The sequence below is a fragment of the Syngnathus leptorhynchus genome, chromosome 2, assembly GCF_054491065.1.
Source record: "Syngnathus leptorhynchus isolate UIUO chromosome 2, UIUO_Slep, whole genome shotgun sequence".
Taxonomy (NCBI): Eukaryota; Metazoa; Chordata; class Actinopteri; order Syngnathiformes; family Syngnathidae; genus Syngnathus; species Syngnathus leptorhynchus.
In genome coordinates, this window is record NC_141196.1 from 2,157,638 (window position 1) to 2,179,527 (window position 21,890).

The window sequence follows — 21,890 nt, forward strand, 5'->3', positions numbered from 1 at the left end:
ATGAAGCTATTGTGTGCGAGCAATCATCTCCTCGCCACCTCCTTAAACGGACTTGCCATGTCCCAAAGGCGCCGCAATCAGACAGCGCACAGTAAATGAATAATAAAGAGGCTATTATGCCTAGCTCCATTTCAAATGGGCAGTTTCCTCCATGTCGCCGAGGCTTACTGTGAGCTTAATTGAGACCTCGGTGGCGCTTTAGCCTCCGTCTCTCGTGCGGGTCCTGACTTCCATCAAGCTATCACGTTAAGTCTCCACGTCAGCGCGCAATGTATATAAAGACACCTAAGAGGGTGGTGGTAATTGTTGGCTCTAATTAAATTTGGCTAAAGCTGATGTGACATCTCCTCGCCGCTGTTAGCAAACAATAGCCGATGGAGACGTAACCTCCCCGGCGTTGGGAATGACGACGGTCGCCGTCTCCTTTTGGTCTTATCTCGTTTAATTAAGAGGCGCAAATAAAAAGAAAAGGTGCAATCAGCTCACAAAGGCGAATCGCACGTCGCTAACCGCTAACATACTTTGCTAGTCTCCGATTGGAAATGGCTGCCAACGTCGCCACAAGGCTTCCCTCAAGGGGGTTTTGCTTTTTATTTGTTTCAGGCGCCGCATCCTCCCTCCTTCCCACCTACCGTTCCATCCATCTCTTTCTGTTCCTCTTCTCGTGGCTCTTTTCTCCGTCAATTCACACTTGACTGGCGTAACTCAAAATGTCAATTTAGAGAAACAATGGGACTTTAAAGAAGCTGCTTCTCCATCTCAGCCACGCTAAAAGCTCAAATGTTTGCGTGTCGGGCTTGCCCTCCAGGCAACGATGACGCCGTCTCATCTTTAACCGTCACAGGTTGTGAATTCGAGCAGCTACTTGCCGTCTCAACCAGCTTGTGGCAACACCTTTAGTGTCAGATGTCATGTCAGATGAGATTTTTGCCGGGATGGATCTTAAACCCATACGGGAGTTCGGGACGAACCGGATTTGGTAGTCCGCCATCTGAAACGGTCTGGGTTCAGTTCTCAGACGTTCCTCAATGAAGTTGTGTTTTTGGGATTCACCCCATGTTGTTTCTTGCTGTAATGCAAATCGATTCATCTCAAAGTGTTTGAAACACTGCCTGATATCTCGCTGATTTATCATTCGGAAGACATTTTTAATACGAGCTGCCTCATCGTAGTCAATCAGCGCAGCTAATTGGTTTCATCTGGCCCATATTTGATCGGAGGTGTGTACAAATGCACGCGCTGAGAAATAAACTAAACGAGGATTGCGCAAGTTGGCTACGGAGACGCCCAGAGAACACCAAATCTTCTGGAAGTCGTTTTGAAGGCTAATGTTGGACGATGACTCATATTTTCTTCAGATGGCTTTTTTGGGTTTTATTATTCTTGGAGGTGTTTTTAATTTCTTGCCTTCTTGTCCGCCCCCAGGAAAGGAAGAGTCGGTAGCAACCTTCAAGGGCAACGAGTTCTTCTGCTACGACCTGTCGCTTACGCCGATCCAGAGCAGCACGGACGAGATCACGCTGTCCTTCCGAACGCTGCAGCGCAACGGCCTCATGCTCCACACGGGCAAGTCGGCCGACTACGTCAACCTGTCGCTCAAGAGCGGTGCCGTCTGGCTGGTCATCAACCTGGGCTCCGGGGCCTTCGAGGCCCTGGTGGAACCCGTCAACGGCAAGTTCAACGACAACGGCTGGCACGACGTACGCGTCACCCGCAACCTGCGCCAGGTAAACACGCAATCCGTCCGGATATTCTGTCGCTTTCGGATCGCTGGCTTCAGACTGCGCTCGGAGTGGAACGTCCGTCCGCCGATTATCTCTGCTTGTCTGATCTGTCACTTTGAGTTACATTTAGTTTGCAAGGTTGACTATATTGTTCTCTTTGCCAAACTAACAACAGTTCTTAGATTCAAGGCTCTTGATCACTTCAAGGCGCCGATTGAAATGTCATGATTGGAGTGCCAAGAATTTGGAGTCTTCGTTTGGGTCATTTTTGTTTTGTTTTTTTGCTTTGTCTTTCAGAGCGCCACAGTCGCCGATCCATTTCTATACAGTATTGACATTTTAGAGTACGATTCATTTCAAGTACATTTTTAAATACATCTCTATATTCCCCTTATGTTTTTATACAAAACATTCCTTTTTTTTTCTGTATTCCAAACACGTAAGCAATTCTAATTCATTTGAGCGAGGAGAGCTGTCAGCCAGCGTAGCACTTTAGACACGTTTTTCAAACTTCTACCAAATGACAGAGATTGCTTGAGAGCATTCACCAGCTTTTGTGGCCTTCAGGCGTGTGTGTAGCAAATAGCTTACACACCCGATAGCTGCTGAGCTCATCACTTGGCCGAGCGCGGCCGTGAGACGCGATCAATTTCACTTACGCTCGCCGTGCTTACTAGCTCACATTTTGGAGGCTAATTGTAATTGGAACGAATGGCTTGTCAAAGCTAATAATGGCCGGCGCGGGCGGCTCCGAATGCCAAAACAGGCCCACTCGCACGCGCGTATTAAAAAAAACAAACAAACAGAGTGAAGTTGCGGCAAACTCCATGAAGCGACGACTTGGCAATTATCTGCGGCGGCGCTATTGGATCAGCGTAGCGAGACTAGTCCGATGACTTTGGCAAGCCGAAACGATCTTGAAATTCCACATCCGACCACTAGATTGTGGCACAGTATTTTGTCTAACTCAATATAATTTGAAAGAAGAATGAAAAGAGGAAGATTGTTGAAAACTCTACAATCCTGCTTTATACGCCTACAGAAACGTGTATAGGTGTGATTATTGATGTACGTTGTGAATTGAATGTGTTTGTATTTTTAAAATGTCTTGCCTAGGGAATATTTAAAAAGACACGCATTTCATTGAAAACCGCGAGGGAGGGGGCGAGCCGGAACGAACAAACTGGATCGGCCAACGTGTGCAAATAATTTCTAGCAGCTGGCCCGGGTGCCCTTTGACCCTAACTCGTCTCCACGTGCATGTTTTAATCTGCTTTACATATTTCCGTATGTCCCTCGTGTCATCCAATGATGAAAAAAATGTCTTTGCATAACGCTTAATTCTCGTCCGAAATGTCATCAGCCGCCTTTTGCTCTGTTTTTGTAATAATTATTTTGCATAAGCATGATGTAGCTGTCAGCAAAATGCGCAATTAGGTGACTCTCTCGGCAGGGGAAGGGGCAACAAATGAAGGTCTGCTTGACGACCACGGGGTCAGAGCGCCGCCTGGTGGCGAGCGGGTGAAGCGCAAGTGAAGTGATGATTACGATGCCGGCCGGGGGTTGTTCTTCCACACCAAAATCCCCAAACAGGAAAATGGGAAAGGCAATTTTGGCGTGAGGACGCGTGGTTTGCTTTTCTGATGAGAAGCGGAGAGAACAAGAGACGGTTTTAGTGGCGCAATGTGAAACGAAAGCAAAAAGAGGAAACGGGAGCCAACAGTTTGTTCCTCATCTAAGCGAAACATAACAGAGGCGACTTGTAATCCCCCGATGTGACTTTACAAGCCGGAGATTCAACATCCAAGTGACAGAACTGGGCCAGTCGCTTTTTAGCCAGCGTCTGAGCAGACAGGCGGCTGAACTCACTGTAGGGCTCGTCGTCTTTCCCGCCTTCTCGCCATCGACGACTTGCCGTGACGTTTCCGCTCGCATTTTGCACACGTGTGATGGGATCACAAATTCTTTGCAGCCTAAAAACACATCTCGTCATTGATGAAAGAAATCACTACCAGACGATAATCGCTGTGAATGTGACTCGGTAAAGACTAATAGTGATGATAATAATAAAATGGCAAATTGCATTTGGATTTCAAAAGTCTACACACCCCTCTTCAAACACGTGTTGAAAGAAAAAAAAGATTCCATGATTAATGTGGCCTATAAGCAGTGCAACTCAATTAAAAATGATATACAACTGAGATAATGTCGTTGCATAAGTATGCACACCCTCTTAAAATTGCAGCTGTTCAGTAATAACCAATCACAATTTAACTCATGTTAAATAGGAGTCAGCACCCAAAATAAAGCTCAGATGTTTTTCTGAACTTTTTTTTTCTGCTCAGAACTTCTCACTGCCATTCTTTACCGTTTGCATGCTGCTTATTCATTAACAAGCAGTGTCGTTTGCGCCATCATAGCCAAAATGTTTTACCTTCACCAGACTACAAGAATTTCAATTTGCCAAACACATTCGGGAAAATTTGTCTAACTGAGTTCACTTTAATGGTGCAAAACTTTCAGGGGTGTGTAGACTTTTTATAGCCAATGTGTGTTTTGATGATCTTTCCCTATAGGGTACCTGGCAATGCTGTCAACATGTACTAACTCTCTTACAGTGGCTTTTTTCTTTCTTTTTTAGGAAGTCTGCAAATATCAACGCCTTTATTTTAATCGTTGATCGTCGTATTACCCATTGGATTGATGATTAAATGATTGTCCCTCACATCAAGGATCCACTTAGAAATGACTATTTCAAAAAAAGAAAAAAAGTCATAATATAGCGGTGCATTGTCCCAACACCCACACACTCACACAAACACACACACACACATACAGCCCAATTTTTCTAACTCTTGTGTCTTTTTTTTACTAACAACAAAATCTAAATTTGTTCCAGTTTGATTCTGTTCATTGGTGCTTTGGTTTGGCCTCTCCCCAGTTATGATTTCCACAAACTAACACTGCGCCATCCACGGAATGTCAACCATTCTACTTAACCTGCAACGTGACATACTAACAAATGTGTGCTCCTTGTTTCCCTTTTTTCCTTTGTTTTTCTAGATTTTCGCTAGTTGTAGCCTAGTGGGTCAACTGCTTTCTTTATTTCTTGATTTGGATATTAATTAGCCAACTTGATACACTCTTTTGTTTTTTTTTTACAGTACTGTAGTGTAGTTTTTTTTTTTGAGAGAAGATGGCTTTTCTTCCACTTTTTTCGGGGGGGCGGGGCTTAAAGTGTGTTCTCCTGAGTTTACGGTTGGTTATTTTTTTTCACCCCTTTCCCCCCCTTCCCTGTTTTCTCCCGTAGCACGCAGGCATCGGACACGCTATGGTAAACAAACTGCATTATATGGTAGTTATCATTCTAACTGTCTTCTAGTTTGGTTTTTCCTTCCGATTTTTTTCCCCCTGTTTCTTTTCTGTTTGCTGTTCAACGTTCAATCCGCCATCAGGTAGCTGCCAAACTTTTGAAACATGTTTTTGTTTATTGCCATCCAGTACTGCCCTACCTTTGAAAAGACGCATCAAAAGAGGTCTACAAAAAATATATATATTTCTTATTTTTATTTTTTAAATCTCCCTCCTCCCCCTTGGTTCTTTACTCTCCCAACTATCCCTATGAAGAAATAAAGAATTATAGTACAATATATTGAGCTTTAGAAAAGTGTTTTGGGGTTCTTTTTTTCCCTTTGAGTTCCCCCCCCCCCCCTCCCGATTTGTTTCTCCAAGAGCACCCCCCGAGACGTGAGCGCACGCAGCAGACTTGTAAAGCGGCTAAACAAACATCCTGTGATGGCGCCTCCAGTGAATGTCAGCATAGCACAAATATTCACTCACGTTGATATATTCATTTTGGAAAAAAAAATTAAAAAATCTTTTCAACGATTGCAGTGGTTTCCAAACGCTGTGTCATGGCAAGCCATCCATGTGCCGCCAGAAATATTCAATTGGTCTGAAAATTATTCACCACTACTAATGGCTGTCTGCCAGTAATGCATATTAGATATTTATGTATTTACATTACTCTTCCGACGTAGTGCAACTCCAATAATGAGGCACTCGAGAGCAGTCATTTGTTTACTTACTTGCTTACTTACTTACTTACTTACTTACTTACTTACTTACTTACTTGCTTACTTGCTTACTTACTTACTTACTTACTTACTTACTTACTTACTTACTTACCCACTTACTTACTTACTTACTTACTTACGTTTTAATTTATGTATTTATTTATGTATTTATTTATTTATTTAGTTAGTTAGTTATTTGTTTATTTACTTATTTACTTATTTACTTACCTTGCTCTTTCACCTTTCTCCGTGTGATGTGAGGACACTCACAATAACGAAGCACTCTACAGCAGACGTGACAAACTATCTATTTTTCTATTTTTTTATTGACTTGTTTATTTACTTATTTATTTTCTGACTGACCTTGCTCTTTCACCTTTCTCTGTGTGATGTGAGGACAATTCCAACAACGAGGCACTCTAAAGCAGACGTGACGAATAGATAGATAGATAGATAGATAGATAGATAGATAGATAGATAGATAGATAGATAGATAGATAGATAGATAGATAGATAGATAGATAGATAGATAGATAGATAGATAGATAGATAGATAGATAGATAGATAGATAGATAGATAGATAGATAGATAGATAGATAGATAGATAGATAGATAGATAGATAGATAGATAGATAGATAGATAGATAGATAGATAGATAGATAGATAGATAGATAGATAGATAGATAGATAGATAGATAGTCAGTCTTTCACTGGGGCTGCCATCAGTGCATTTTTTGGTGTCTTGCGCCGCAAGATCTGGACTGTGTGCGAACGAGCGAGCGAGTCATCATTAATACTAACTAACACTAACGTGCACTTCTGCATGACTCCGCCCTTTTCTCAAAAGACCAGATTACATTGAGCATATATGTTCATGTATATATCCTGGCTAACATATATACATGCATATATCAATTCTTCTAATATAATCAATACGGCCACACGACACGTTAGCCGCAACCTTCCCCCCCCTCTGTGCTTTTTCTTTTTGTTTGGTTCCGTTTGAAATTAACCAACTAAAAGCAACAATGACCTCACACATGGAAATAAAAGGAGGGGGGGGCTATGACCCGGGGGAGGTAGGACTGACCCCTCCCCTCCCCGCTTTGCAATGTGTTGCACAACAAGTGCAATTGCGATGTTCTTTCATTAGTGAAAGATAATTTGGCGTGGTGAAATAGACGGTAATGTTCTTTCACTCCTGTCTCCCCCTCTTCTTTAAAAACAAAAAAACAAAAAACGAGTTGAGTTCATCCATGACATTGTTCCCATCCTGTATTAGTGGTTGCATGCGTCTCCGTGTGGTGCACATCCTTCCTCAAGAATGCTTCCTACCACCTGTGTGCTCTCCGGTGACATCTTTCTGCATATTTCCATGTTAAGTGCACGGCTTGTGCATTTCCTTTTTAATGGATTCGTTTATGATAAAAAATCAAACACCTCCAGTCCAAACATGGCTTTGGTTTGAGCGAAGAATCCGTTACCCATTTTTAGCGACTAATTCATAACAGTTGTAACTAAACCCCCACACCAAAAAAAAAAAAATCTAACGTACGTTGTTGCAAGTGTACTAACAGCCATTTTTGTGTCTGACTTGCCCTTACTGACCACAATACTAACCGATTGCAAACAAACCCTAACCCGCCCACTCCCCTTTGGACCTTTACTAACACACATGTGAAGCTGACACACACATACACCACAAAATTATTATCTGCCAGACATCTATTGAATGAATCTCCACTCTCACTCGCTCTTTGATTCTTTGTTTAATAATCGCCGATGATGTTTGTACGACTACAAGTTTCTTTACAGATGTGCTGCCAGCAAAGGTAAGATTGTTTTTTTTTTTAAATATTCCAATTTGAAGGGTTTTTGATTAAAAAATAAAAAGTTGGGTCAAATAAATAACCCACAAAACATCAAATAGTATTTATTTATTAAATATAATAATTTGATTTAATTATTTTATTATTTCATTTAATTTTTAAATTGTTTGATGGTATTATTTATTATGATGATTTAATTTTAATTATTTATTTGTTTATGGGCATTTCATCTGACCCAACTTTTTGGGTAACCCAAGCCTTGTTCTTTCATTCATTGATTACAAATGTAGTTTGCCCACTGGCTCCCCCTACAGGTGTGGAGTTTCAACCATTATTTTAGGGCTTGACTGAAAAGTACTTGTATTTATTGTTTAGAAAAACAATCTGTTGTAACTCCTTACCCTCGTTGACATAATGACAAGCTGCAATGTTTTTGCACCTTTTCGCTGACTGTTTTATTTTATTTTTTTTGCTTGAATGTATTTCTCATAAAGAGGCCTTCATAGGTGTCTGGCAGTTTATCAATCAGCGACTCAACCACAAACAAAACAGCTCAAATTTTCACCGCAGGCTTCAGAAAGCCATGTAGGAGGTCGAAAAAAAAAAAACCACCCCTGGCCCCCACGCGCACGCTCCCGATATGCGAGTCGCCGGGGGTAGCAACAGCAGACATAAAAATGAGTTGCTCTGTTTCGAATGGAAGTACAGCAGCAACAACAAGCGAGAAATGTGACCTTCGGTTGGGTGGGAAGGACCTGTAGAGTGCAGAAAACAAAACAACAGTCATCGTACATGACAAACAAGTTGTCGGGCAAACTGAATCATGTAAGCGGTGTTGGAGGAAGCAATCTGCTCTTTTTTTTTTTTGCTATGTCAGCATTAAAAATTGCAAGCCGCACAATGCAACCGTGCGTGAAAGAAACTATAAATATGAAATAAACAAGCTCGTTGAGCAAGCGTAATACAGAGAACACAACTGCACTCTAAAGGGAAACACCCATTTTTTTTATTTATTTTCCAAAACAAGCATGGACCGGCACAAACCAGCCACTCAACTGTTTGTCCCCCACATATATGTCTTCATGACTCTAAATCCTCTCCTGTCTATTCCACATCCCCCCCCCCCTCCTGCTTCTTCATCTGTTCTGCTGCCATGCCTGTTGCCAGGTAACCATCTCGGTGGACGGCATCCTGACCACCACCGGCTACACGCAGGAGGACTACACCATGCTCGGCTCGGACGACTTCTTTTACATCGGCGGGAGCCCCAACACCGCCGACCTGCCGGGCTCGCCCGTCAGTAACAACTTCATGGGCTGCCTCAAAGACGTGAGTCCCCGCCACAAGAATCCAAAGAATTTACATTTCAATAGAAAGAAAAAAATCAGATTGAACTCCTCTGACCATCTTCCTCTGGTGTCGCCGTGTTAGAGCGCCTCGTTGTCTGCCACGAGTGTGCGCTTGTTGCAATTCATTTTTAAAAAAATATGCACGTCAACAAACCCACAGAGAAGACTATAAAGTATTTTTCCCCCTTTTCTGGCTTTTACATCTGTGTTTAACAAGCTATCAAGAGGCACAATCACAGTTGAAAGTATTACGCCCTTGTAAAGGTAATGACTTGTGTAGCGGCACGGCAACATGCCGCCACCGCCGCGTTTTCTCATAAAGCCGCGCTGATTGAATAAGTAATTACTTTTGCCATCGCTTTTAATGGACGCCGTCGTAATCGCCCTCGCTAACTTCATTATGCTTGCGGAAAAGAACGTTTTTAGAGTTTGGCTTGTGTGTCGGCGGGATGCTCCCCTAGGGGGCGCTGGAGAATTCAGCCGAGACCCGAAAGCAATGTCGGAGGCTATTAAAGACGATCAGTCGTTGAATTTGAAATGAGCAAGTTGGTCATATAAAAGGTTGGGATTGGAACAGGTATCGATATTGGGCCAATACTGGCCTTTATGTCAAGGTATCGGGTACTCGTGGAGGCTGCTGATACCATCCCCCCGATACCACGGTTGTGTATGTGTGAGAAAGAAAGCAAGAAAGATATTTTGATTTGTTGTTTGCAATATATGCATCCAAATTTTGGGTGATATCGATACTCAGAACGGGCAAACCGAATTAAAAGTGACGTCTAAAAATTTGTAGTTGAGACACAGACCTTGGTTTTTTTTCCAGGTGGCTATCCGGCCTCAACGTCTAGTCAAGCTCTAACAAACACATCACTGTGTGTAGACTGAGGAAGAGGTGTCTGTGTGTGTCTGTGTGGGTGGGGGGGGGGGGGGCAGTCGGTGTGTTTCAGCTGGTCTTATCGGCGATGCCGGCCCGTGGCGAGGCTTTCATGCAAGCGCCGTGGTCAAACGCCTTTGACACGCTTGGGCGGCACCCCGCGGGGCTGCAGAGGTCCCACCGAAAAAGAGGGCTCTGAACGCCTTTCATGTGTGCTGCACAAAAAAAAGTGCGTGTGACTTTGAGAGTGTGAAGATAAGCGGCGCTCAGGGTCAGTGTTCAAGGTTCTGATCGGTCTCCTATGCCACGGAAGAGATGGACACACTGCACTGAATGTGTGTTTTTCCATTTTTCTCTTTTTTTTTTTCCAGCACCATCTGCCGCAGTCGCCGGCTGAGACTGTGACCTTGCTATCTCTCATTTCTCCCCCCCCCCCTCAGTTTTTTTTTCTACCTTGTCCACCTCTCCATCACTCATCTTTTGCCTTTTCTCTTGGCCACTTTAGTGTAATTAAGTCCCCGGTCTAAGCGCTGCCGTCACCGCGCCGGTTTTTGCCATCCCGGTTGCGGCCTAAATTAAAAATTGATTTCTTTGACTGATTCCTCGAAGTGGATGAATTCGCTCACCTCCCCGACTGCCTCCACCCCCCGCCCTCCCGTTCGACTTCATATTGACGTTCTGGCGACAGCCTCCTTCCACTTTTTTTTTTTTAAATGAATGTGTGTGTGTGTGATAACATCTTTTTAGGGTCACGTTCACCTCAGCCCTCTCCATCCCGTCAATCCTCAGTCCTTCATGCGTTCCACTTGTTGGACACTTTATTAAGTACCCCAAAAATCCATATAAGAGTTTTTGGAATAATAAAAGTGCAATTTTATATTGAATTCAGTTAGTTTGAATTTAAATCTAAAATAATGTTAACATTTATAAAATTTAAATAATTCTATTTAATTCCGTTAGTTTAGATTAAAATGTTAAATAATTTTCAAATTTAAGTCATTATGTTTAATCCCGTTAGTTTAAATTTAAATAATTACAATTAATTCCGTTAGTTGAAATAAAAATTCAAAATAATTTTAAAGTTTATCAAATTTAAATCATTATATTTAATTCCGTTAAATTTCCAATTTATGAAATTGAAATAATTACATTTAACTCCTTGAGTAAAATTCACTTTTCATTTTTGTTTCTTTTTTTTATTAGTTTTGGTGTTAGATTTAGTTGATGTGTCGATAACAAGATTTTTAAGAAAAAAAATGTTTTTTCAATATTTTCAACATCAGAGTTGTCGCAGCCCATCGTGTGTGTGTGTGTGTGTGTGTGTGTGTGTGTGTGTGTGTGTGTGTGTGTGTGTGTGTGTGTGTGTTTGTGTGTGTTGCGTCTGTGAAGCATCTCAAGAGGCACACACACGTGGCACAAACGCACGAAAGCCGACTCGCGTCGTTACCTGGAGGACAGCCGGCGCTGTCTGCAAGCCGTTGAATAAATATAAGAAAACAAGACGAAGCGGGGATAATTTCCTTTGCCCGTGGCTCCGACTCCACCATGAATGCAAAGACACAATTTGAGTGGGAACAATGGAGCCACCTTTCATCAAAGGCCGCCTCAGGCAACGTTTGGAGAACGTCGCCGAGAAGCCGATTACGCGCCGACTACGCGCCGACGTTCCTGTCAGCTGTTTTCTTTCTTCCCCCTCGCCTTCGTGCGCTTATTGTCATCGTGATTGGCCGGGCCCCTCGAGAGACGCCGGCGTCCCGGGTGGGAAGTGGTCTGAACCGTGAAGGGCGTTTGCCGCGAAGCATTTGGCAACGTCGAGCAAAATTGTGGAATTTTTAACGTCGTGTCGTCGAATCGTCACGAGCTCAAAGATGGCTGCCGTTTTGAGGAAGTAGTCATCTCACCTGTAGTCCGGTTAGTTACTTATAAGTAACTAGTTTTATTTCCCTGCTCTCTTCCTCAAGGTGGTGTACAAGAATAACGACTTCAAGCTGGAGCTCTCTCGCTTGGCCATCCAGCGTGACCCCAAAATATCCCTGAACGGCGACCTGGTCTTCCGCTGTGAGGACGTGGCCGCCCTGGACCCGGTCACCTTCGAGAACCCCGAGTCTTTCATCTCCTTACCCAAGTGGAACACCAAAAAGACGGGATCGGTCTCCTTCGATTTCCGTACCACCGAGCCCAGCGGCTTGCTGCTCTTCAGCCACGGCCGCCCTCAAGGGCCCAAAGAGCAGAAGCCCGGCAGGGAGCTGAAAACCGATTACTTTGCCTTGGAGCTGCTAGACGGCTATTTGTACTTACTGATCGACATGGGCTCGGGCAAAACCAAGCTGAAGGCCAGCAATAAGAAGGTCAATGACGGGGAATGGTGTCACGTGGACTTCCAGAGAGAAGGCAGAAAAGGTATCGTTTCCAATTTTTGAAGCGGATTTTTCGGGTGATGAAAAAATGTGTCTTATGTTTATTGAATTGATTTCCAATATTTATTTAGTTTATTTACATTGATTTCCAAATCACATTGAATCGTTTTTCTTGCGGATTTGACTCAAAAGCCAAATTCAAAGGCCGATCGAAATCTGCACATTATTTACAATAACCAAACGACTCACCTTGAACACGGATTAGCTAGCCTAGCATAGATTAAAAATTAAAGCGACTCCTAATTAATATTTCCCAATGGAAACACCAAGCATTGTAAAATCTCGCCTGGGGCGGCGAGCCGGCTGCGTCTATTTGTTTCTTTCCACGCCTGGAGCCGGTGTCGCCAAGCCCGGTGCCGAATGGCAAACATCTGCATGTGTGACTGATGAACAGCTCGCCGTCTTCCTTCTAATGGCGTGCGGTAAACGAGAAAGCGCGTGACGGACGGAGCGTGCGCGTCTGTCGCCGTGTGATCTCGACGCTGCTCCCGCCGTAATTGGCTTTTAATAGAAAATGAAGACAGAGCCGTTAATCACAGAAAGGGAGCTGGTGGGGGGTGGGGGGGGCTTTTCTTGGCCCGCTTCCCCCCCGTTGCATTCTGCTTTCTTTCTCCTCCATTTAGCAAGACATTAGACAGATGCGCTGTTTCTGCTCATCCGGTTTCAGGGTCCATCTCGGTCAACAGTCGAAGTATGCCCTTCAGTTCGCCGGAAGGCAGCGAGATCCTGGACCTGGACAGCGACATGTACCTCGGCGGCCTTCCCGAGTCTAAGACGGAACTGATTCTGCCGCCCGAGGTGTGGACGGCGTTGCTTAACTACGGTTACGTGGGCTGCGTCCGCGACCTCTTCATCGACGGCAAGAGCCGGGATGTTCGGCGCCTGGCCGAGATCCAGAGCGCGATGGGCGTGAGCAGTTTTTGCACCCGCGAGCAGCAGAAGCGATGCAGCAGCGCCCCCTGTGGCAACGGAGGCTTGTGCAAAGAGGGCTGGAATCGCTACATATGCGATTGCACCAGCACGGGATTCCTGGGCGGCAACTGCGAGATAGGTGTGTTCCAAAGTTGTTGTTATTTATTTTTTATCTTTTTTATCTCATTCCTCATTCCTCCATCAAAGAAAAATGTCACAAAAAGGTTCAACTTTATCGCAAGATGAAGAAGGGAGCAAGACAAAGTCACCCTATGCCTCTTTGCTGTGTTAATTAATGCTATACAAATAACAAATAAAAAAGTTGTTAATTTTTTGAATGGTGCGAGCGGGTACTTTTCTCAAAGTAGCTCACCAATAAGAACCTTTATCTATTTATTTACATTTAACTCGGCATGGCCGCAACCCTCGTGAGGATAAGCGCTTCCAAAAAAAAATGGATGGATGTAGCAAATATTCTGTATTTTATTTCAAATGAAACATATTGTGTTACATGGGAATAATTGCTGGTTTTATCTACACCATTTTTCTTTTCGCGTGACACCACAATATCTTTGCTCTCGTTTATCATACTATCAGAATCTAACATCAGCCTGATTCGAAAACAAATAAACATCACATGAAACGCAGTGATAACATTTTATGATACGAATAATGGCTGATGCTAAAGTAATTTGATGCTGACAGATGAGTGGAGACATTATTTGTAGTAAAAAAAAAAAACTTGACTGCTGGTTATATTTACCTACAATACGTATTTTACCCTTGACCTCTGTCATCCATCAACTGCCGACTTCGATACTAATTATAGAAAAAGGTTATACATAAGCACGCATGCAAAGTGATGGCACGTTTGAGGTCCAATCAGCGGCGATTTGATTGGGTTGAGCAAGATTTTATTTTCATATCACGATGAAACATCTTCATCCTTGAAGGGAGGATTTTTTCCTTTGTGAGCTTTTTCCGCCACCCAGTGGTTGGATGTGTTACTGCAACATCAAGACATGCTCGAAGGATCAAAATATTCATTTGGTAGTTCTTTGAAATTATTTATTTTCTTTCATGGTCGAGGGCTTAGCGGGTCTTGCTGTCATTAAAAAAAAAAAAAAAATTCTTACAAGAGATGAATTTGTCTTTTCTCCCCGCGCAGAGGCGACGGTGCTGAGCTATGACGGCAGCATGTACCTGAAGATCATCATGCCCGTCACAATGCACACGGAGGCCGAGGACGTGTCGTTGCGTTTCATGTCCCAGCGCGCCTACGGCCTGCTTGTGGCCAGCACGTCCAAGGACTCGGCTGACACCTTGCGTCTGGAGCTGGACGGCGGCCGCGTCAAGCTCACCGTCAACCTCGGTAGGCCGCCGTCATTGCTCATCTGCCCCCCCCGCCATCCTGCCATGACTTTTATTTTCTAACCTTTCTTTCGACTGGCACAAGTGCTCATTTGAGAGGAAGAAGTAGTCCCTCTTTTGACCACTAGATGTCGACAAAAAATCAGCTTGTCTGTCTGATGGAAGCTATTTATTGGCCTTCTCCAGATGGAAAGCTGTTCAGGCCAACTTTCACCTCTTGCTCTTCTCATTTGTCTTTTCCTCTTATGACATCACAGACCTTCCATTTTGGATTCAAATTATTTGGATGCTGTAAAGCGTCGCAGCAAGCTAATATTACAAAAACGTTTTCACAGTTTCTTTCGTGAAAATGCTGCAACTTTTTAAATTGAGGCAACCACCAGATATAACCGAGGACAAATTTAAATTCCTTTCTTGGCTTCTACATTTTTCTTTTCTGCTGCCCATTTGCACCCCATCCACGAAACTTTTCATCCCTTCAATGGCTTGTTTTTCTGCGGCCTCGGATCAAACTGTCAGGGGGGACCTGCCTACAGCTCGATAAATTTACTTCCAAAATAGAGATGCAATGTACTGCTCCTGAGAATTCTAATGCATTATTTGTAAACTGCCTTTATTGACTTTTATTTAAGCCCCGCCCCCTTTCCTGCTGCGGTGCTGGTCCCCGGCTGTTTGTGTCCACTATTCTGTCGCGGTTGACAGCTCGAGATCACAACTCAGCCGCTTTCACCTGCACGCACGATGGGACAGATGCTATTTTGTAACATTACAAAACAAGGAACGTGGCTAATGCTAAATATAAAGTTTGGCTTTGTCAGATGTGTGCAATGAAAGTGGCTGGGATGTGCAGATCACCCTTTCTTGTTGGGTTTGCGTCTCTGGCGTTCCAAACGTGCGGCGGGCGGCAAGTGCACCACTTTTTCTTTCTTTTTTTTTTACTTTTTACATTTAACCGGAGAGCACTTTTTTTTATGCGTCAATTAAAAGCTGCATTCTGCAAGATTTTGAATTTCAAGTGCGACCTCACTTCTCTCCACCGCTCAAATGCAAAACCGATGTTTAGCCAACTTTTTTTTTTTTTTTTTTAGTCTTCCTCTGAGATACTGTGAGGCGTGCGTACTAAACGGTGGTCTCTTCTGAGAAGCGGAAGAATTCTTAAGAACTTCTCTCTTTTCTCACCATTCTATTTTTACAGTAACATTTTCAATGCCGCCTTATATACAATAAATAAATAAAAATCAGCCATGTTCGTTCACTCCGCTGTCAAGCCGAGCCCACTTTGGGGGCGGCCAAACTTGCCTTCCGCTGTGCGATGCCTTAAAGAAGTGAAAGGGTGATCCTGACTCAGAGCTGTCCCCGGATGGTGGCCCAGAGTGCTCGTTGCTTGTCTGCAGAATGTACCTTGAAGGATGTAAAATGTCTTTTCTCTCTCTCTCTCTCTTGCTCTTTTGATTTGATCTCACCATTGCGCTCTCTCTCCCCGCCAGATTGTATCAGGATAGACTGTAGCCTCAGTAAGTTGTTCTATCCATTTTTCTGACTCAAATGTATCATCATATCCAAATTCAGTGCGGTGGCCCTTTTCTGCTCCCCTTTTGACCCCATTCTCAATGACACCTCATTACATGGCGCAACTATTCAACTTGCATGCCTTTTCCCGCGGACTCATTTCTGTTATGGATAGAAAAGTATAATTGTAACTATTAATCTTTAGAATAGATTCAATTCATTCTTTAACGTCCTTCATTCTATCAGAAAAGGGCAACTTGACACACACACACACACACACACACACACACACACACACACACACACACACACACACACACACACACACACAACACACACTGCTAAATGGTCTTTCGGGCATTGTTTTTCGGCAGGCAGAATAATTGCAAAGTGTTTTTTTTTTCGTGTATCTCGATTGGACGCGGCCTGGCAGGTAAGTGGTGGCGTAAGCCAGCTCGGTGACAAGAGTGGAGAAAAAAAACAACAACAACTTGACACTTGTTTGTCTTTGCACATACATAGTGGCTGTTTTTATTCTTTTACGTTCTCCTGGATGAAGCCAATTGCCTTTTAAGGGCTTTAAATGGGGCTGTTCAAAGGTGCAGTGCTCGTGTTTACCGCTAGATGTCAGGCAATGACAGAGAGCACCTTGTACTAGATCTGCTTGTATCTGGACAAAAGTATAAGGACAATCCGGTTATTAAGATGTATTGAGACTTGGCCTTTGGGGGCACTGTGCCCCCCAGGAAACACAAACATTTATCTGTGTTTTCTGTAAAAAAAAAAAAGAAAGTGTACCAATTAATTTATGGTTTTATCAGAAACTCAAAACAATTGCGGAATAAAATCTGTGTAAAAATTGGACCTTCAAAATAAAAGCATGAATTCTACTTTTTTACAACTTTCACTTGGGAAATATTGTTTTGTATTTCCTTCTATTCGGATTAAGTCAGATTTTCTGGATTGGGTGGATCACAAAAATGGAAGTTGTTGCAATCCAGGTGCGATGTGACACCTTCTCGATATCGGTGTGATGTTCCTCCGCCACATCCCGAGTCAAATCCTCGAATACAAGTAACGCCATCCATGTATCATTCACTGTTATTGCGTTTGGCCACCGTCCTTTTTGCATTGTAATGCGTCTTTTTTTAATCTAACTTGTTGTGGCATCCAGATTTATTTTATTCTCATGCTTTCACTTTTTCTCCAGTTTTCCTTTGGCACTCCATGTGATGCTATTCTCAGTTTGAAAGTCACAGTTGTGCTCGAAGTGAGTTTAATTTGTTGCCACGGCGACCCGCGATCTCCCCCGGGGATAGATCCGATGATCCGATAGATGTCTTTGGCGAATATGTACTAAAGTTGCACTGAGCTCAAGCGTCAGCGTCCGACTTGTGTGCTCTATTTCGGAGACGCTCGGATTGGGTTTTGATTTGTTAAGGCAATTTAACGCTCCGATGGAGGCCAGCCATTTTTTATTTAATGCTCATTTGATCTCACCAACACTCCAGGCCACATGCGATGGAGTCGACCGATAATATTCGCCTTGCATAATAACTCTCGAATCAGTGCGCCGTCGGAGGAGACTGAACCTTTTGGGAAATAGCAAGATTTATGTCATAAATAATCAGCGGGCTCAATATAATAAACTGTGTAGTCATTCGATTTAAAGATAACAATAAAACTCGAGACATGAAGTACACGCGTGGTTTAGGAAAACTAATGAAATAAGAGTTAAAAAAAATATTTGGGGGAATTGTCACTTGCTCTACTGTATTTTATAATACTTAAAAAATAAATGATCAATAAATGAAAAGTATGACACTTTAAATCACTGGTGTCAAAGTCAAGGCCCGGGGGCCAGATACGGCCCGCCACATCATTTTAGGTGGCCCACGAAGACAAATTGTGCCTCAAATTTCAAATGGTTTTCACTTTTAAAAAAATAGAGATATTGTTAGCAATTTTTATTACCATTCGTTTTTTAAAATAATTGTTATTTTGAAATATTTGATTTGATTTCAACATTTCATTTTTAAATATTTAAACCGTTTTTATTAATTTGTTGTGTAGCCGATACTATATATACAGTATGAGACGTTGACACGTTTATTTGGGTTGACAATTTTAATGGCCCTTTGAAGCAAACTATGACTATGATGTAAGTTTGACACCCCTGCCTTAAATGAAACATTTTCAAAAATTGAAAATAAAAACTAAACACAAAAAACAAACCGAAATAAAAACTAACTCCACAAAACAATTCTGAGCCTGACCTGTAGTCTTCTCAAAAGCTCCAACTCTGGCTTGAAGGTCAAAAATGCCACAAAGATCATCGAGGCGTTAGTGTAAGACGAGCTTTTTATCACTATTTACCGCCTCTCGGGTCCCTCGATGACTGGAAAAGCACTCATCTGATACTCAGATCAATATTTTCAACACCGACGTGCAGGATAAAGAAAGTCCTGTTTTCTTTCTGACTATCCTGGCCACTTCATTAGGTACAACCGCAGATAAAAATTGTACTCGCCTAAGATTGCTACTTTAAACTATAATGAGTACAAATATTGAGTTTTAAAAAAAATGTTTGGCTTCCCATGGAAGTCGTTCCCATGTTTTTTGTTTTTTTTTGGGACAATGCGACTACTGCCAAAAATCTGAATGATCAGCAATGGCCATGTCACTCAATGGATCCGTCGCTAGCATGCTAGCGGTTGATATATTTCAGGGCCCATTTTTGTCACGGCCCATCGCATCTCACAAGATGGCGGAGGAAACATTTGAAATCATGAAGCAAGTTGGATTCACGCAGTGTGTGAAGAAGGATTAACCCCCCCTCCGCTTTTTGAGCGCTGCCGAGAACGTCTTCCGGCGGACGCCATTTGCGCGCGGGAGATACGGGCGGCTGTTATTTAGCCGAGGGATACCAACTCCACCATGCTTGCCAGCAGCCCCTCCTATTCAATCACCACCGCTTACAGTATGTCCCACTTTTTCCCAGGACTACCCCAGTGGCAATCATCTAAAATTACAATTACTTAACAATGATAAACACTTTTTTCTTTTCATTCTTGTGTCTTTACTGACAGAGTAGTTTGAGGATGGCTTTTTTTTTTGCGCACACACACAAATTCAGCACAGAGCTTTTCATTAGACCGGCGGCCATGAGCCCGAGATGGCAAATGTGATATCTTAAGATAGGAGCCAAATGGCATTAGCGTCAAAAAAAAGGAGGCCTTGGAGCCGTGCAGGGTAAATCCCATCTTTTGTTAAGACAACAGCGCGTTAACTTACGTAACCATTGCGGGTCTTTGCTTTTAGTAGCAAGGGAAGGGAAAAAAAAAACAAACAAACACATGTAACAGGTCCTCAGGGGTCACTTGTGGGTACTCTCTCAAAGCAGTAAAAATGTGGTCAGTAATGGCGGCCTCGACTCGAGCGTAATTTTGAAGCGTCCTGCTTTTTAAACGGAGCACATTGAAATCTGGCAGTCAGTTAACAGAGTGGCTAGCCATTAATGCAAACATTCCACCACGGGGGAGGTTTTCGAATCATTTTCATCGACCGTGCCGACGCTCCGTTTTAGTCGAGCAGGTGTTTGCCTGGAAGGAGACTCGTTTAATTTCCTAAGTGTTGTTTTGTGTTTGTGTGTGCGTGTGTTTGTTTGCCATCCACAGAGGCAGGTATGTTTTTTTTATTTTTTGAATGATTTTCACAACTTGCTGGTTTTTTTTTTTTCGTTGTTCTTTCAGTTAAGTTGTCACTTGGGCATTTCACTTTTTACTTGTGAATGAAAATCTGATGCGAGTAGCTGTATGGTGGTTAGCGTGATTAGCTTAACGCTAACAAGACGGGCTAACTATTTGTGATGTGGTATTTTAACGCTTTAAACAAAGAGTATTTGAAGTCCAATAGAGGATAAATCAACAACAAGCACAGGTATAGATTCTTGATCCTCAGCGAAGAATGACAATCACAACTGCAGCCTGTATTTTTATATTTTGCCGAACACAGCCCAATAAGCAATCTGCATAAAATGGCTGCTATTGCAGTGTCAGGCCCCCCCCAAAAAAAATTGTGTTCATTCGTCTCACTGTGCGTTCTCTGCTAGCCTTTAGCCTTACGTCCAGACTTCTTCAGGAGTCATCATGATTCGCTTGACGGAATGTTTTGGCCTCCTTCTCTCTCCCAGCCGACCTGGCGTAATCACGTGTGAAGGTTGTGAGGACTAAACGTCCATTAACTACCTCTTGCGCTCACCGTCTGCCCTTCCAGTTTGAATATTCCTCAATTGTAGTAGAGCGCCGCATATGGCTGGCATGCTCGGAGCCTCCTGTTTAATATGCTGCCAGGTCGCCCGGCGTGACACCATGCGGAACCGGCCCATCTGCCAGAAGTCGACTTGGCACTTGGGAGCCGTCATAGCAGGGCCAGTGGCTCAACCTCTTGACGCCACTAGAGGGCGGTAGTGATGGAGTACATGCTTGTTTGCAGCAGGTAGTGATGAGTAGGATGCGCAACAAACAAGGTCAGACTGCCCGAAGGCCATTTCACTCAACACGACAGGCTGTCATTGTTAATATTAATGATAATTCGGCTGGAAATGCCCTTTTAAAGCTCGGATGGGAAGAGTGCACAAGAAGCCTCGTAGCTTTCTCGCTATCCTGGAAAGCAACACGTTAAAAGGATCTCAAAACTAGCATATCTTGTAGAGCTAACTTCTTTCTAGCCTGTCGAGCGCACTGCTCTTGATTGAACTCCAAAGTGTCTTGTTAGCTTAGCGGCATCAAAACCTCCCTCGGGGCCAACGTCAACCTTTTGACGCTGTGACTCCTCCACTCTCGACATGTTGCTCGCATATGCTTGAGTGACCAGGACAAATAAATGTCTACGCAAGCGCCGTTGTTGTCGCCTTCCCGCTGCCGTCATTTGTGGCCGTGAGTCACTCGGCCGGTGACGTCTCGCCAGGTAGTGCCCGGGGCTCGTGTTGTTGAGTGCCATTGTGATTTCTCGCCTCCATGTTGGCGAGCGGTGATCATTGCTCTCAGCCTGGCTGCCCCCCCCCACCCCTTTTGTCATTTTGCCACATTTATTTGACAATATGTTCAGTGGAGCGCACGCTCGGCGCTCAAGGTTTCTTGCATTGAAATCATCCGCGTGAGCACGTCGAGATGTTTCTCACTCCCGTCATGGGTGAAATGATTCAGTGAAGGCCACTTTGGAGTGCCACCTCGTCGGCCTTGAGTAGCATGAAGACATAAACATGCGAGATGAAGTGGCAGCCATCTTGATTTATCATCATTTTATAGCCTTTTTTATCTTGCTTCACAATTATTTTTTTTAATTGGTATGTGTCACTATGTATGTTATAAAATTTTCTTTTTTTTATTGGTATTATCTTCCGCTATGTATTTTGTAAAACTGGTGTGAACCTGTCTGAGTTTTCTCTACTTCCTTTGTCACCGACAGTGCCAGAAAGAAGAAAAAAACAAAAAACATCCGCGTGTTGATGGAACACACACAGACACACACACACACACCTATACACACAGACACACACACACACACACACGCACAAAATTCCTGCAATGTCGTGATTTCACCCCATCACTCATCCACAGGCAAAGGACCCGAGACTCTGTTTGCGGGCCAGAAGCTGAACGATAACGAGTGGCACACGGTGAAGGTGGTGCGAAGAGGCAAGAGCTTGCAGCTCTCCGTCGACAACGTCACCGTGGAAGGTGGGTTGAGCGTTTGCAAAAGAGGGGAGAGCAAATGCGTTTCATTTGGAATCGGTCCCGGAAACTCGGCGGGAGAGTCGCTA

General features: G+C 43.5%; 1 protein-coding gene across 5 annotated transcripts in view; it reads left to right on the forward strand.

The window, feature by feature from the left end:
• nrxn2b (neurexin 2b) overlaps positions 1–21,890 on the forward strand; it is a 242,527-nt gene that overhangs the window by 125,300 nt on the left and 95,337 nt on the right. For 4 of the 5 annotated variants that reach the window (XM_085936342.1, XM_085936378.1, XM_085936351.1 and 1 more), the window contains 7 exons: positions 1,426–1,727; positions 8,799–8,960; positions 11,819–12,257; positions 12,942–13,325; positions 14,355–14,558; positions 16,045–16,071; positions 21,688–21,807. In XM_085936342.1, the coding sequence (XP_085792468.1) occupies positions 1,426–1,727; positions 8,799–8,960; positions 11,819–12,257; positions 12,942–13,325; positions 14,355–14,558; positions 16,045–16,071; positions 21,688–21,807 (1,638 nt within the window). The remainder of the gene's footprint in view (positions 1–1,425; positions 1,728–8,798; positions 8,961–11,818; positions 12,258–12,941; positions 13,326–14,354; positions 14,559–16,044; positions 16,072–21,687; positions 21,808–21,890) is intronic. The other variant, XM_085936369.1, reaches the window with a different exon arrangement.